Genomic DNA, 14,785 nt, shown 5'->3' with positions numbered 1-14,785 from the left:
TTTGAACCGCTGTAATTTTGAGTACACCACTTAAATGTATCAAGCGGTGCAGAATTTGAAATTATGGCAGAAACCATCAGTTAATTTTGCACCATGGTTGGCTGGTTGGTTCATAGGAAGGGAAAGGCGCAGTATCTGTCACACTTGCTCTGTGGACACCTGAACCACGGCGTAAGGGAAGGGATGAAGGTGGGAGTGAAAGTGGATAGAGAAAAAGGGGAGCCGTAGTGGAGGGCTACGAAGTAATTTCGACCACCTGGGGATCTTTAACGTGCGCTGACATCGCACAGCACACGGACGCCACTTCGTTTCGCCTCCATCGAAACGAAGTGGCGTCCGTGTGCTGTGCGATGTCAGCGCACGTTAATTTTGCACCATAAAACGCAATGTCTATTCGAACCAATATAACAATATATATATATATATATATATATATATATATATATATATATATTGTAGTGAACTCTGCGAAGATATTATGAAGACGAGGATGAACTAGGCGAGGATATCACGAAGACGAGGAGAAGAACGACGAAGTGCAGCTGCGCTCTAGGTGCGTGGCGAAGTCGGTAGAAAAGACAACAATGTCGTCCAGGTAGCAGAGGCAGATGTGCCACTTGAACTTCCGCAAGATGTTATCCATCATCCTTTCGAATGTGGCGGGCGCGTTGCGCAAACCGAAGGGCATTACATTAAATTCATAGAGGCCATCCGGGGTCACAAATGCGGTCTTCTGTCACAGGCGGCCATTGGTACTTGCCAGTAACCGGAACGTAAATCAAGAGACGAAAAGTACTCGGCACCTTGGAGGCAATCAAGAGCGTCGTCTATACGCGGCAGGGGGTAATTGTCCTTGTGGGTAATTTTGTTCAGGCGCCGCTAATCAACACAAAAGCGAACTGAGCCATCTTTTTTCTTTACTAGCACCACTGGTGAAGACCAGGGGCTTTGAGATGGACTGATCACACCACGTTTTAGCATGTCCTCAACTTGCTCATTGATCACGCGACGCTCTGCCGCTGACACACGACAGGGGCGCTGTCGAAAAGGCGTGTTAGAGCCGATCTGAATGTGATGCGCGACTGTGGAAGTGCGGCCGAGAGGTGTGTGGGCGGCGTCGAACGCGGAGCGAAACGTCTGTAAAAGGGCCACAAGCTGCGTCCGGTAGGTGGAAGGAAGGGCGTCATCGATGGCGGTTCGGAAGAAGTAGTCTGGCAACGAATCAGGCGTCGGATCGGACTGCAGAGCATCGATGTAGTTACCACGGTTGGTCTCGGAGGCATCCAGGTCAGAGAGAAGGTGGGCTGGTTCAATAGAACCGGGAGATTCCCCACGTAGTAAAGTAATCGGGCGCGGAGACGGATTGTAGAAGAGTAGCTTCGTGAAGCCACCGTGAACATCGAGAACAGCAGACGGCAGCGGCAGGTGCTTGCGGTGGATGAAGGATGCAGACGGCGTAAATAGAACACTAACGGCTGACACGGCAGGACACGAAAGAGGCACAAGGGCACAAGCTTCTGGAGCTACGTCGACATCTTCAGCGATGGTGAGCTTTTGAGGACAGTCTGAACGGTTGTCGTCGTGCAGTACGTCGCACAGTGCAGAAAATTCCACTTCAGCTCGGGCGCAATCGATCACGGCGTTATTTTTAGACAAGAAGTCCCATCCAAGGATCACATCGTAAGAACAAGACGACAAAACTACGAACTCTACACTGTATAAAAGACCTTCAATGACGACACGGGCTGTACATGCTGCTAAAGGTGCAATCCTCTCTTCGCTGGCAGTGCGGAGCGAGAAACCGTTAAATGGCGTTGTAACTTTTCGTAATCGTCGGCAAAGTCGCTCATGAATCACAGACACTGCAGCACCTGTATCGACCAGCGCTTGTACAGACAGACCATCGATGGAGATTACTATAACGTTCGTGGGCAAAATATGAGGCCTTGAGCTTTTCGCAGAGCACGCAGTTCTCGCCTCATGAACCGCGGAACTTAGTTTCCCTCATCAGCAGGGGGTGGTCGCCGGCGCATTGGTGACAGTGACCTGCGACGTGGAGAAGGAGAACGATTGGTCGTGTACGAACGCTGTTCGGTGGCGTATGCAGGCGAAGACGGAGCAGAATGAAGCAGCGGTGGGGAGTACTCCGAAGACGCAGGCTCGGGACGCGCAGCCATGCGGCGACGGCACCGACGGGCCACGTGTCCAGGGCAACCACAGTAGTAACAAACTGGGCGATTGTCAAAAGTGCGCCACGGGTTGTAATAGCGCGGAGTCGCAGGATGAAGCGGAGCCGTTTGAGGAAGCGGTGCATGGCGTAGGAGAGGCTGCACGGGTGGTAACGGCTCAGGCGGAGGCCGCGCAGCCACTGCCCCGTAGGTCAAAGGGGCTGGGACAGATGGTTGGCTATATTGCAGTGGTGCTCCGACGTATGTCAACGGAGCGACGGCAGGAGCTTCAGGAAGCGTGGGAAGTGCTTCTGCGACTTGTTCGCGGATGACTTGCTGACCCTTTGGCGCCAAAGGAGAGGAAGCGTCAGGACGATGGGTAACGAGGGACAGTTGACGGGCAACTTCTTCTCGAACGAACTGCTTGATTTGTTGCAGCAAGGGGGACTGTTCTGCGTCAGCTGTTAAAGCTGCAAGAGGCTCCTGGTGTGAGAGCGAAGAACGAGTGATTTGACGGCGCTTGCGTAATTCCTCAAAGTTTTGGCATGCATTGATGACGTCGACCACGGTTGCTGGGTTTCTGGCCAGAAGCATCTGGCACGCGTCATCGTCGATTCCTTGTAAAATATGACCAATCTTGGCTTGTTCTGTCATTGAAGAGTCCACGCGCTTGCACAGGTCTACAACATCTTCAATATAACTCGTAAAATTTTCGCCGGGTAGCTGTGCACGGCGGCGCAAGCGTTGCTCAGCGCGCAGCTTGTGCACTGCAGGCCTTCCGAAGATATCGGAAAAAGTAGTCTTGAAAGCAGACCACGAGGAGATATCGGCCTCGTGGTTGCGGAACCACAGGTTGGCAACGTCCGTCAGGTAGAATATCACGTTATTTAATTTGAGACCGTCGCTCCATTTGTTGTGCGTATTGACCCGCTCATATGATGACAGCCAATCTTCCACGTCTTGGTCGCCGGTTCCGCTGAAGATAGGAGGGTCCCGTTGGCGCAAAGCTCCAGCGCAGAAGACGGGGGACGAGGAGGCGGTTGAACTAGGAGTGGTAGCATCGGTCATAGCTGTTGTCGGGAGTGTGCGGCTTCGAAGCTCCAGGACGGCAGGAAATCCTGACCTCCACCTTTCAATATATATATATATATATATATATATTCGCCTACTACTTCCAGTGCTTCGCTACCTAACGTAAACTGCTGTTCCTTCCCGAGGCTGTTGAACATAACCTTAGTCTTCTGCAAATTGATGTTTAAGCCTACCTTTCTACTTTTCCTGTTTAGGTCACCAATCATTCTTTGCAGTTCATCTCCTGAGTTGCTTAGCAAGTCAATGTCATCAGCAAATCACAGGTTACTGAAGTATTCTCCATCTACCCTTATCGCTAACTGGTCCCATGAGGTTAAGAAGTTCGCAGGGGTCAAGTGGATGGAGCTAGCACAAAAACGGGTTAATTGGAGAAATATGAGAGAGGCCTTCGCTCTGCAGTGGGCATAGTCAGACTGATGATGATGACGATTATATATATATATATATATATATATATATATATATATATATATATATATATATATATATATATATATATATATATATATATTGCAAGCGGACTATCGCTGTGATTCATTCTTAGCCCTAATTAGGGTGCCAGGAAACACAGCACCGAGGCCACCACGCTTCATTATTCCTCGAAATTACCTGTCGCAGGCGGAAAGTACCGCAATAAAGCGAATACCTTTTTTGTATAACTTTAAAGAAAACACTGTTTTAATTATTCGTCTAAAGACCTGCGCGTGAGGCCCTGAGTAGTCCACGGTGGCGGCGGAGGAGGAGGAGGAGGAGGAGGAAGATGAGAAGGAAAGGCAGGGAAGTTAACCGGTAAAGAACTGGTTTGCACGTGGCGGAGATAGCAGTTTGCAAGGAGGTCAGTGGCTCTCTTCTTGCGTACTTACTTTTTCCATGAAGGGCCGACAGGGCAGCTGAATATCTCCTTTACGAGTGAGTTTTCTGAGAATATTACGCTTGCATTCTTGGCTCCATTCGGCAGGAAGTTAGGAGGAAGCTGAACGGCAGTAGATGAGGGGTCTCCAAACGTGGTGGAGTTACCCAAACTTTCTTCCGTCACTGGCTTCACGGTGATGACTATGGAAAGAGTAAGAGAGGCAACTTTTATATGACTACCGTAACTAAAGCGTTAAACAAGTGTTTCAGATTAGCTGCCCTACTGGTTCACGCGATACACGCCGAGTACAGGATGCCCACATTTGAACACACTACAGCCTATGAGGAAGTTCGATTAGCAAAGTATTGTACAAAAGCTACATTAGTAGGACTATCACACCTGGTAAAATTTAGATGCCATGACAGCTTTGCACCCTTGCATGAATCTGTTGGTTAGTTTGCAGATACAGAACGCATGGCGTATACGTGCCTACACTATAAGCGGATGGCCGCGCACATATCAGGTAAAATATCTCCTCCGACGAAAACATTTGGAAACCTTTTTATTACATTATTGAGAAGACTCAAACATTTGTCAGGAGGAGGAGGAGGAAGATGAGGAGGAAAGGCAGGGAGGTTAACCCGTAAGAGAAACCGGTTTGCTACCCTGCAATGGGGGAAAGGGGTGAGTGGATATAAAAGTTGTGAGAGAGGGATGGGTGAAGTTAGTGCAGTCACATTACAGACATGTCACATCACATCACGTCACAGTCATATCACGTAACATAACAGCAAAATCATAGTGTTTTGATTAGGCCTGTGCTTTTCATAAAGCGCAGCAGTGCCCGAAAGGCCTTCACCGCAGACGATCGCCGTGGCCAGGGACTTAAAATCTTAATTTCAGTCAATGGGCGTCCATCTAGATGCTCCAGCGCACGGCACATAGACACTGTCTATCCTCACTGTATATGGGGCACTCCAAAAGAATGTGGCCTATAGACTCGTCGCACCCGCAGTTTCTACATGCAGGGCTGTTTGCCACACCTATCACAAAAGAATACGAGTTTGTGAATGCTGCACCGACCCACAGGCGGCGCAGCAAAGTTTCTTCGCGTCGGGGTAGGCCAGGTGGAAGCCGGAGCTTCAGGTCAGGGTCCAGGGATTTTAAGAGGCAGTTCAATATTTCATAATAGGCTAATACACCTTACAGCAGCACATCCTGAGAGAAATTATGGGCACAATTAAGCTCCGCATTCAGAGCTATGACATGATAGCGTGGGCTGCCAGCAGGCATATAAGTCCCGCTTTAACCCAGCCGCATAAATATGCCAACGTGGCCTAGGGGTAACCGTGTGTGTTTCAGAATACAAGGCTCCTGGCAAGCTGATTCTAATATTATCCTCCCGTATGAAAGGAGAGACCAGAGTTGACAGCTCGCAACGACAGGCACGTCAACTGTGAGCGGCCATGTCAGCTGTTAGCTACGCCTGGCAGCGCCATGCTCGTAACGTTTCACTCACAACGCACACGCCGGCGCCGACGTCTGATTTTCAATGATAATGATATTGCGCTAACTAAATAACAGCTTTGGCACCGGCGCCGGATGAAACGTTATGCCATGCAAAGTAGGTTGACAGGTATAGTGAAATTATAGGAAATGACCCCGAAATTTGCTTAGGTGCCACTGTTTTGCTCATAGTTATATAGATCAGTTCAGATGACAGCTCTGCGAAGCTGACGTCATGATATACGCTTAAGTCGAGTATATCAGCACTGGGCATGAAAACATAACACGGTAATTGCACGAAAACTTTGCCAGCGCTGCGACAGGGAACAAAGAAGAGAAGGAAGGACAAGCGCTACTAACAACTGAAGTTTATTTGAAAAATACGCAGATAAAAATATACTCACAAAATACAACCAAAAGCACATGCGCTCTGCTCAACTTAAAGAAAAAAGAAAAAAAACTGGAGTTAAAGTTTAATCCAGATGCGAAATTTCGCAGTCATGTATATTTACTGAATGGGTGCTTACGCAGGTGTTGCTGTTCTTGTGAATGTAATAGGTTTCATACAATTGACTTGTCAATTGATCTTGATGTCTGAACATAACTTTTGCCCTATTAAAAAGAAGAGTACATGTTTTTTTTTTATTTGACATATTAGACACACTTGGATTGTTAAGATGACAGTCTGCGTAATTTAGGGTCAACACAAACCGTCTTTGTGTTTCGTTTTGGCCCTACTTTATAGCGACTGTCGTCTCAACAATCAAGTGCGTCTAATATGTCAAATAAAAAAGAACGCACTCGCCTTGTTAATAATAATAATAATAATAATAATAATAATAATAATAATAATAATAATAATAATAATAATAATAATAATAATAATAATAATAATAATAATAATAATAATAATAATTCGTTCACAGGAAAGGAAAGAGCACTGACACGCGTGCAAGCGCCCCTTCAGTAAATATACATTACTGTGGAATTTCGTATCTGGATTCCTAACATCAGTTTTTCTTTAAAAGAGGGAGGGAAAGGGAGCGCGCTTGTGGTTGTCTTTTGTGAGTATATTACCTGTGTATTTTTAAAATAAACTGCAGTCGTTAGTAGCGCTTGTCCTTCCTTCTCTTCTTTGTTACCTATAGAGCGCTGGTAAAGGTTTCTAAGATGTACAAATTAGCTCAAATATCTGTTTTGCTACAGGTCATTCTGCGCAGTGATTTATTTATTTTGGAAACGTGGGCGAACATGAATACCAAAGTCAAATTTGGAGAAGTTTACGGGGAATGTGCATCAGTGCCAACGACAACTCATCTTGCATTTAAGGAATGAAAACCTCCGAGAATAATCGCCCAAGATAATCCATGCACTTCCGCTTTCCAGCTGAGGTCACCGCTACGGAGATCACGAAGAAAAACGTCAATGCAGTATTGCTACAGATTGCCTTCGAATGAAAGGGCGTACACTGTTGACGCAGAGAACATTCTGCGATCGTAATCCTGCAGCCTTAACCATGTCAGCTTCATTTTCCTCCGAAGCATTTAAATATTTTGTTACGACCTGATAATTACACAACAGAAGTGGATCTTCAAAATCTTTTCACCGCTTGACAAAATGTCCGTCGATAAAATAAGAAGTTTAAAATAAAAAGGCGATAACTCACTCAGTTTATCAGTGCCCAATGTGTAGCCGTCAGTGTTATGAGGTTGGTATTGAATCATCTTCGTAACAAAACTTTCGACTTTGGTCGTCAAATCTGCCGCAGTGCGAAGTCTGTCGTCCTGAAGTATAGATACTACGTCATTTCCGTGTTTGAGGAGCACAAGCAAATATTGAATGGCTTCAAAATTTCACTCCAAGAGGCTTACCTGCGGTATAAGCGCCCAAACACGTCCATTGTTCATAGCCGCGCTGGTAAGATCGACGACTGTCGTTGTGACATACAGTGTTACGTTTGCCTTTTCGGCGTCGCTTAGGTTTCCGATCAGAGCATCAAAATTGCTGAGTATGCTTTGTATGGCACCAGGTAGGCTCCTGACGTTATCAGGCTGCTGAACGTTCCCTTTCAAACCCTCTAAGCCCTGAGCAATCTTCCCCCAGTCTCCACTCTGATAAAAAATAAAAATCGTAAAGGCAGTACAATATTAGTTCAATGCGAGACACAAAGAAAAAAAAATGCTTGAAGCAACTAGGATCTTTCACTCACTTTGAGTTTTTCAACACATTTATTGAACTCCTGGGACACACAACGGCTACTGTCGATTTCCTTTGACCACTGCCCATTCATCTTGCACTTCCTTGTCATTTCTGTACAAGCCAGTACAAGAAAAGAAAAGAAATGAATAGGACTCACAATGAGCAGGTTTCGCTCGTTAACAAAATAAATTTAGTAGTATGCGCGGGCTCAGGCAGTAAAGTATTTAGCCATCTCAAATTTCTATGAAGAGTTAATGTATCGTATGTTTTCGGCTCATTAACTTCGTGAAATAACCGTTTGGTATGAAACAAATACCCTTCATTGAGAAGAAAACAGCTTAAAATGATGTAGGAAACTGAACACTATTTTAATTTGCATGGGTATAGATTTTGAATGGTACATAACAAGAGCGTTAGCAAAATATAATAAAACTCCTTAGTATATTGGCTCGGTTTTCTCTCCCCCAGCTCTAAGGACTCCATAAGGGTCTCCATGACCACGTTTACATAATCCTGAAAAAAAAATAATAATAAAACAGTCTTTTTAATGTGGGAAGTTGGGCGTGTTGGTACGTAGTTGTCAGAAAATTGCAGCTCGAAAAAGACGGGGACAAGGTGCGAGATGACAACGACGGGAGCGCCCGTCCTTGTCATCTCGTCCTTGTTCCCGTCTGTTTTTTTTTTTTTTTTTTTGCGCTGCTATTTTCTGAGAAGAGTCTATAGTTTGAGCCATTTTCCTCTGCTGATACTAACAGGGAACATACGTTACTATCAAATATTTACAGATTTAATTTGTCACGCAATATCCATTACACATTTCATTTTTTTTTCCGGTATTGGGGACCTAAGTGACGAGCATAACTTTACAAGTAGCTTCACGTCACCTTTATCCCTGCGCTGAAGACAGGGCCTATTTGCTATTGACCCTGCAGCAGTTCGAGGCCAGCCTTCAGAATATTCACACTGATGCGCAGGAACAGCAGTTGACCAGACAGCTGAGGCAGTGGAAGATGTTGGATGACGTGTTCGAGGATCAACTGAAAGAGAATACCTTCAATCACGACAAGTAGAAACGGAGTAACTCAGTAATCTTTTTCTGTTTCTGTTTGGTGTTAGCCCCCACTAAAGAAAGTATACCATGATGGCTAGTATAGAACTCATTGAAAATAAGAAATGATAGAAAGAGAATTCTGCTTTAGGCGACAAAAGCAATTCAAATTCGCTCCTGGGAGCACTAATGACGCCTCCCGGAGGCGAACGAATAATTTGCGCGACCAAAATAAGCCTTTAATGGTTCCAGTAACTAATCATCTACATCAGTGAAATGCGTCTCTCAGTTACATCTTATTAGCATGCTATCTTAAATAATTATGAATCTGCAGTGTTTCCAGATCGTTTTAAGAGAGTTTTCAAGCAATCATTTTAAACAGATTTTCTTTAGGTAGGTGAAAGCATAGCGCTGACCGGCAACCTATTTCAGCTCTCATGGCCATGTCCAAACTTCTCGACAAAGCCAGCCAGCTGTTCAGCCTCTTTCGGTTCTGGCGGCTTTGTCCAAACTTCTGGATGAATCGATCAGCGCCTGATTTCAGAAGCTTTTTTTTTTCTTAACCAATTCGGTGATAGACAACAAGCATTCAGCTTAATTCACAGAATTAGTATTAGCATAAGTAGCAAGGTAGCAGATTCTAACGGAAGGTTGTGCATTTGCACTATTTTTGAGTCTATTAGAACTTTTCCGTTTGAGTGTTATGATTTCCTCCTCGTAAATGTGAAAATGCATGGTACCCACAGAATTAAATAGCAAAAAACTGTTTATCAAACGATTCCAGAATTCTAGTGCCGAGAATTACGCATTCCAAATTAAAGTAAACATATCTCCCAAGAGAATTTTTTTCTTGCACTTCTGTTGCTACTAACATAGACAAGTAACCTCTAGGGTTCTCGAAACAACGGGAAAATATCAATGTCAATGACACCAAAAACTTCCGCCCGTGTTGTCTTGTTTGTGTTCCTTCGCCTATTGTCGCGTTTTTTTCGCGCAGTTTACATTTTGATTTGCAATGAACCAACTCGCCCGCAAAAATATTCTAATACCAAAAACTTTTCTATGGGACAACTGCCAATAATTATCAACTATACCTGCCCATCGGTTTCATGCAATATGGTTACTGTTGAATGCTAGTAAAAGAAAATCCGTATTTTTCGCGCCAATAATTAACGCCTCATCGAAGAAATTTTGTTCGATGATAAAAAGCTATCTTAAGTTATCAAATAACGTTAGAGAAGTAATAAAATGCATCTGTGCTTTGAAATATTGATGTCAACGTGGAGCCTCTCAAATGGCGTAAGTTAGAGTGTTACATTTTTAAACATTGTTCACTCGGCGATTCTGAAGTGCCTTTTGGTACTTACTTTTCGATTCATAGCTTTCCCATATTACATTCATGCGCGTCTTCAAAAATGCAAAGTCAGAACTCAGTTATCTAAAAAAAGCGTGCTAAGAATATTGGAGCAGTATCATGGCCAAATACAAAAACTGCCGATTTTTCATGATGTATTCAGTTTCGAATGTCGATGAAACATTAAATACAATATGCTTTACAGTAAATTATACAAAATCCCATTATCGCGCCATGCACAGATACTGCACATAAACTAAAGGACCACTGAAAACAAGAATTATGAACGGGAACATGTTCAATAATGGATACCTTGCTTTCTTAACCGCATACACGGTATAATGGACGCCGCTTCGAATTTGTACCGCAGAGCTATAGAGCAGTGCTGACAAGTGTACCATGCAATAAATTTAGGTTTGTTACAGGCACTCCCTTAATTCGTGCGTTTATTTTGAGTGTGCAGGTTACGAACATATTTCCTTCAGCTGATCTCTGCTTTCTTTTGAATTCTGTCTGTCTCGGTCTCCGGTGCTATGTCGCTGGTAAATTAATAGCCATCCTGACCAGGCATGGCGGATTTTTTAAGATAGTACATATTGTTTATCGTGTGGCATTTCACTGCTTCCTTTCCCCTTGAGGGGTTCATTTTCTGGAATCATGAGCCTTCACTTCTATTTTTCCTTCCTGCGGTGTGTTGTATCAACTCCTAGTGTGGATAATCATGTGCACCTATAAGGAAATGATTATTTGTCCAACTGTGAACAGGACAAATATAATCGCCGCCAGCCACAATACCTTTGCTTTCGTTTCTATTTTTGCCATGAAAAAAACAACGAAGGATTGAACTTAAATACGATATCCACTCAAGCCACCAGGCAGCGAAGTCCTTTGTATTCACTTTTCATTTCGTTCTTCATTTCATTCTTCATTTCATTCTTCATTTCTTTACTTCATTCTAACATTTTCCATCTAAACGACAATTTGCGCATGCGCTATTCATGCGTTTGTTTGTGCTACTGAGAAGATGGTCGTCCAAAATATGTAGAGCCAAAGCGACCCGTGCTCAGGAGTCTTCTTTGTAACTTTAGGCATTTCTACTTAACTTCTTACAGTAAAAGCGTTGGATAAAACGTACCACCTTGTTCTCGTATCAATTGTGCAGGATGTGTATGCCGGTGACACAACGCATTTATGTATAACTAAATAGTTTTCCAGTGACTGCACAGAAATCATACTTCTCTAAAAACAAAGCAATAAAATTTCCATAAAGAATGGTGTTGAGCACGGAGACACGATCTCCCCAGTACTATTCACAGTTCGATTAGAGTAAGCATTCAGACTTGGAATGGGAACAGTTAGGGATAAGGGTTGATGGAGAATACAACACCAATCTGCGCTTCGCTGATGACATTGCCTCGCTAAGTAATTCAGGAAACGTATTGCAAATTATAATCGACGACCTAGACAGAAAAAGAAGAAAAGTAAATCTAACATTTAATTTGCAGAAGTCTAAAGTACTTTTCAATACCCTCGGACAGGAACAGCAGTTTACAGTACGCAACGAAGCACTGGAAGTGGTAGGAGAATATGTCTACTTAGGACAGGTAGTGATCGCAAATCCAGACTATGAAAGGGAAATAACTACGAAGATCAGATCGGGATTGAGCGCATTTGGCAAGTGCTTACATCTTATGATTAGCAGGTTACCGATATCGTTCAAGAGGAAAGTATATAACATTTGCATCTTGCCAGTGCTCACCTAAGGGGCTGGAACGTGGAGGCTAACGAAAAGGATTCAACTTAAGCTGAGGGCAACGCAGAAAACCTTGGAAAGGAAAATGGTAGGTGTAACGTTAAGATATAGGACGCGTGCAGAATGGGCCAGGGAAATAGTTTGAATTAAGCATTCTAGTGGAAATCAAGAAGACGCAATGGGCATGGGCAGGACATGTAGCTCGAAGAGAGGGTAATCGATGGTCGCTTATGGTAACAAACTGGATACCAAGGGAAGGAAAGCGTAGCAAGGGGGCGACAGAAATTCAGCTGGACGGATGAGGTTAGGAAGGTAGCAGGGGTAAAAAGGATGTAGTTAGTACAGGACCGGGTTCATTATAAATGATTATGGGAGAGGCATTCGCCCTGCAGTGGTTATAGTCCGGCTGATGCTGCTGTTGCTGCTGCTGACGAAACAAATATTTTTCTCATGCGAGCTCACACTCATTAAACTGGCAAAAGATTACTTAGAGCTTTACATGTTCTGACGTAGAAAAGCGTATACAAGAGCCCTTCGACCTAGATGTTGATATTTTTAAATATCACATTCGGAGGTTATGGAAAGCGGGGCGAAGGAGAGGCAAAAATTGGACTCATAATTCTTAACATGTTTGGCGTGTCTGCTACTTGCCTACAATTCGATTTTCAGGCTACATTTGCAATGGAGAAAAATAATCATAGACAACTGTTTTGTGGCAACGGTGGCAGTTTTCTTGGAGTCTCATGAGAGTTGTTGCGCACGCCATCTGTGCGACAAGTATTTATGTACCTTTTCGACGACTTATATAAAACTGTTTTCTTCCTCCACACCGACTGTACTGTCCGTCTATCACTGCATGCGCTGGAAAATCTGTCTGTTATGATGTCAGCCTTCAGATTATGCTTGGAGCAAAGAAAAAAAAAATGAAAAGAGCCGCGATTAATCCCCTGAGACCTCATTGTGAGCAAACTTGTCAGGAGAAGAAAGTCAGCTGTGGCTGCAAGCAATCCAGCTTAGAGGCCAATTTTATTGTTGCTTCATTTTGTGGTCGGCTTCTTTACGGGCAGGAAAAGGGAAAAGCGACGGGGTGCCCCGCCATTGTGAGCGCGCAGGAGCTCTTGCCTAGCAAGCAGAGCGATGTGCGCTTGCCAAGCGATGAAAACCCGCAATGCCTGGAAAGAGCTGTATTTGGGAGCGCAGTGAGCTCAAACCGTGAATACTGCCAAGAAGTTGTAACTTGTAAAGCCTTCAGGCGATTGGCGTAGGTGACGGACCGGTGTACTGAGCGCAGGTTGTTTTTACTGCTTTCGAGTGCGTGTACAGGGCGTGATGTACAGGGTAACTGAGTCGAGACAATATGTAATAGCCTGCTGTTCAGTTTGCGTGTTATAGACCGCATAGGAATTAATGTTGTGGTGACAACCTTGCAGACCAGTGGTTTGGTTGAGCCAGGTCGTGGTCTAACTCTTAATAAAATGTTCCTAGCTAGTGTTGAAAACAAAGAGTGCGCCGTGGAAGTGGGGATATAGGCTCGTGGATTAATGCCTAAGACGGCCGTGGGTGCCTCAATTAATCTATCTAGAGCGAAGCCACCCTTATTACACGAGTCGATGAGCCTCAGCAAGACCAGAAAAATAGGTGAAGTCGCAGCCATTGAACCCCTTGCGATGAGGAAAACGAGGGAAGCTTGCGATTGGGTGACGTGGTTTTTGGAGCCCTCGTTCGAGAGCACGTGTTCCGGTGTAACTTACATAATTATAGTAGTTACATAAAGCACGGGGACAGATGGCTAGTGCGCATCATGACATACCTTCTAGGCTGACCTCTAACTTTTAATAAAATGTTCTTCCCAGAACATAAAGAATTTTTAAATGACGTAATAGCCGTCAATAAAAACCAAGTGGTGGCGGGGCGATCTTATCCACTGTATGTCTAGCATACTGCGGGGCCAATTTTGTTTCGATTTGTAGGCGGTAAGCTTGCATCAGCTTCTTCTGCTGGAGTGTTTACGACATACAGTCTCGAATTCACCCTGAAACATGACACACTGAACTCCAGACTTGACCAGAAAGCGGGGCTCCGGGGCGCATGTGCACAACCTTTCGTTCGTTTTGCAGTGGCTGCGAGTGCTGGAATCTCGATGCTGCAACCTGTGACAGTGTTAGGTTATATATGGGCTTTTGCGAATCATGGGCTTCAAAGTGATCGCAATCGAGGGCTCCGCTCCTGTCTTTGAAAGTTGCTTAAAGAGAAGCTTTTAAATGTAACATACATTTGAAAGCTTCTCTTTGTTCTCACTCTAAGGGAGCGGCTTAAATTGTAGCCGCGAAGATGGAGTTTCCATCCTTGCTTGTGTGGACAAGGTGCTGCAAAGCAACCATTAAGCGAACTCAAATGCTATTACTGGAAACTTTACGGCTTTATTATGCGCTTAAAGTATACGCACGCGTCGTCTCTGTATTGTTCTTTCTGAGTCGCTGAGTCAAACAGTCACATGACTTCAAACAGTTGTTCCAAAATAATAAGTTGGCCCTTCATCGTTTAGTGCGCACGGCCATAGAAGACTAACTTGGCGTCGAATACGCAAAAGCAGCAAGCATGAGAGCAGTATCAAGTGGATGCAACAGGAGATAATTGCGTTGACTTAGGAAAAAGCCATATTTTACTTCTGCGCTGCCTGTATAGTGGCACAACCTGAGGCAGGCTGCCTAGCTGCGGTGTTATAGACATGCGCTCGGGTGAGCAGCTGTCGCGTTCCACCAGCCGTTACCACAATTACCGACCTTCGCGGCCGCGCTCAGACGTTGAAGTC

The 14,785-nt window shown here is 44.5% G+C and overlaps 1 protein-coding gene across 3 annotated transcripts in view; it reads right to left on the bottom strand.

The window, feature by feature from the left end:
* The window catches only part of LOC146199210 (uncharacterized), a 77,272-nt gene that overhangs the window by 15,701 nt on the left and 46,786 nt on the right, over positions 1-14,785 (bottom strand). For all 3 annotated transcript variants that reach the window (XM_084594685.1, XM_084594688.1, XM_084594686.1), the window contains exons 14-18: positions 8,703-8,855; positions 7,829-7,929; positions 7,491-7,730; positions 7,286-7,403; positions 4,124-4,313 (exon numbers count right to left, since the gene is read on the bottom strand). In XM_084594685.1, coding sequence (XP_084450811.1) covers positions 4,124-4,313; positions 7,286-7,403; positions 7,491-7,730; positions 7,829-7,929; positions 8,703-8,855 — 802 coding nt within the window. The remainder of the gene's footprint in view (positions 1-4,123; positions 4,314-7,285; positions 7,404-7,490; positions 7,731-7,828; positions 7,930-8,702; positions 8,856-14,785) is intronic.

This window comes from Amblyomma maculatum, chromosome 2, assembly GCF_055883805.1.
Source record: "Amblyomma maculatum isolate TAMU_Amacu chromosome 2, ASM5588380v1, whole genome shotgun sequence".
Lineage (NCBI taxonomy): Eukaryota > Metazoa > Arthropoda > Arachnida > Ixodida > Ixodidae > Amblyomma > Amblyomma maculatum.
This window is presented reverse-complemented; position numbering and strand designations above follow the sequence as displayed.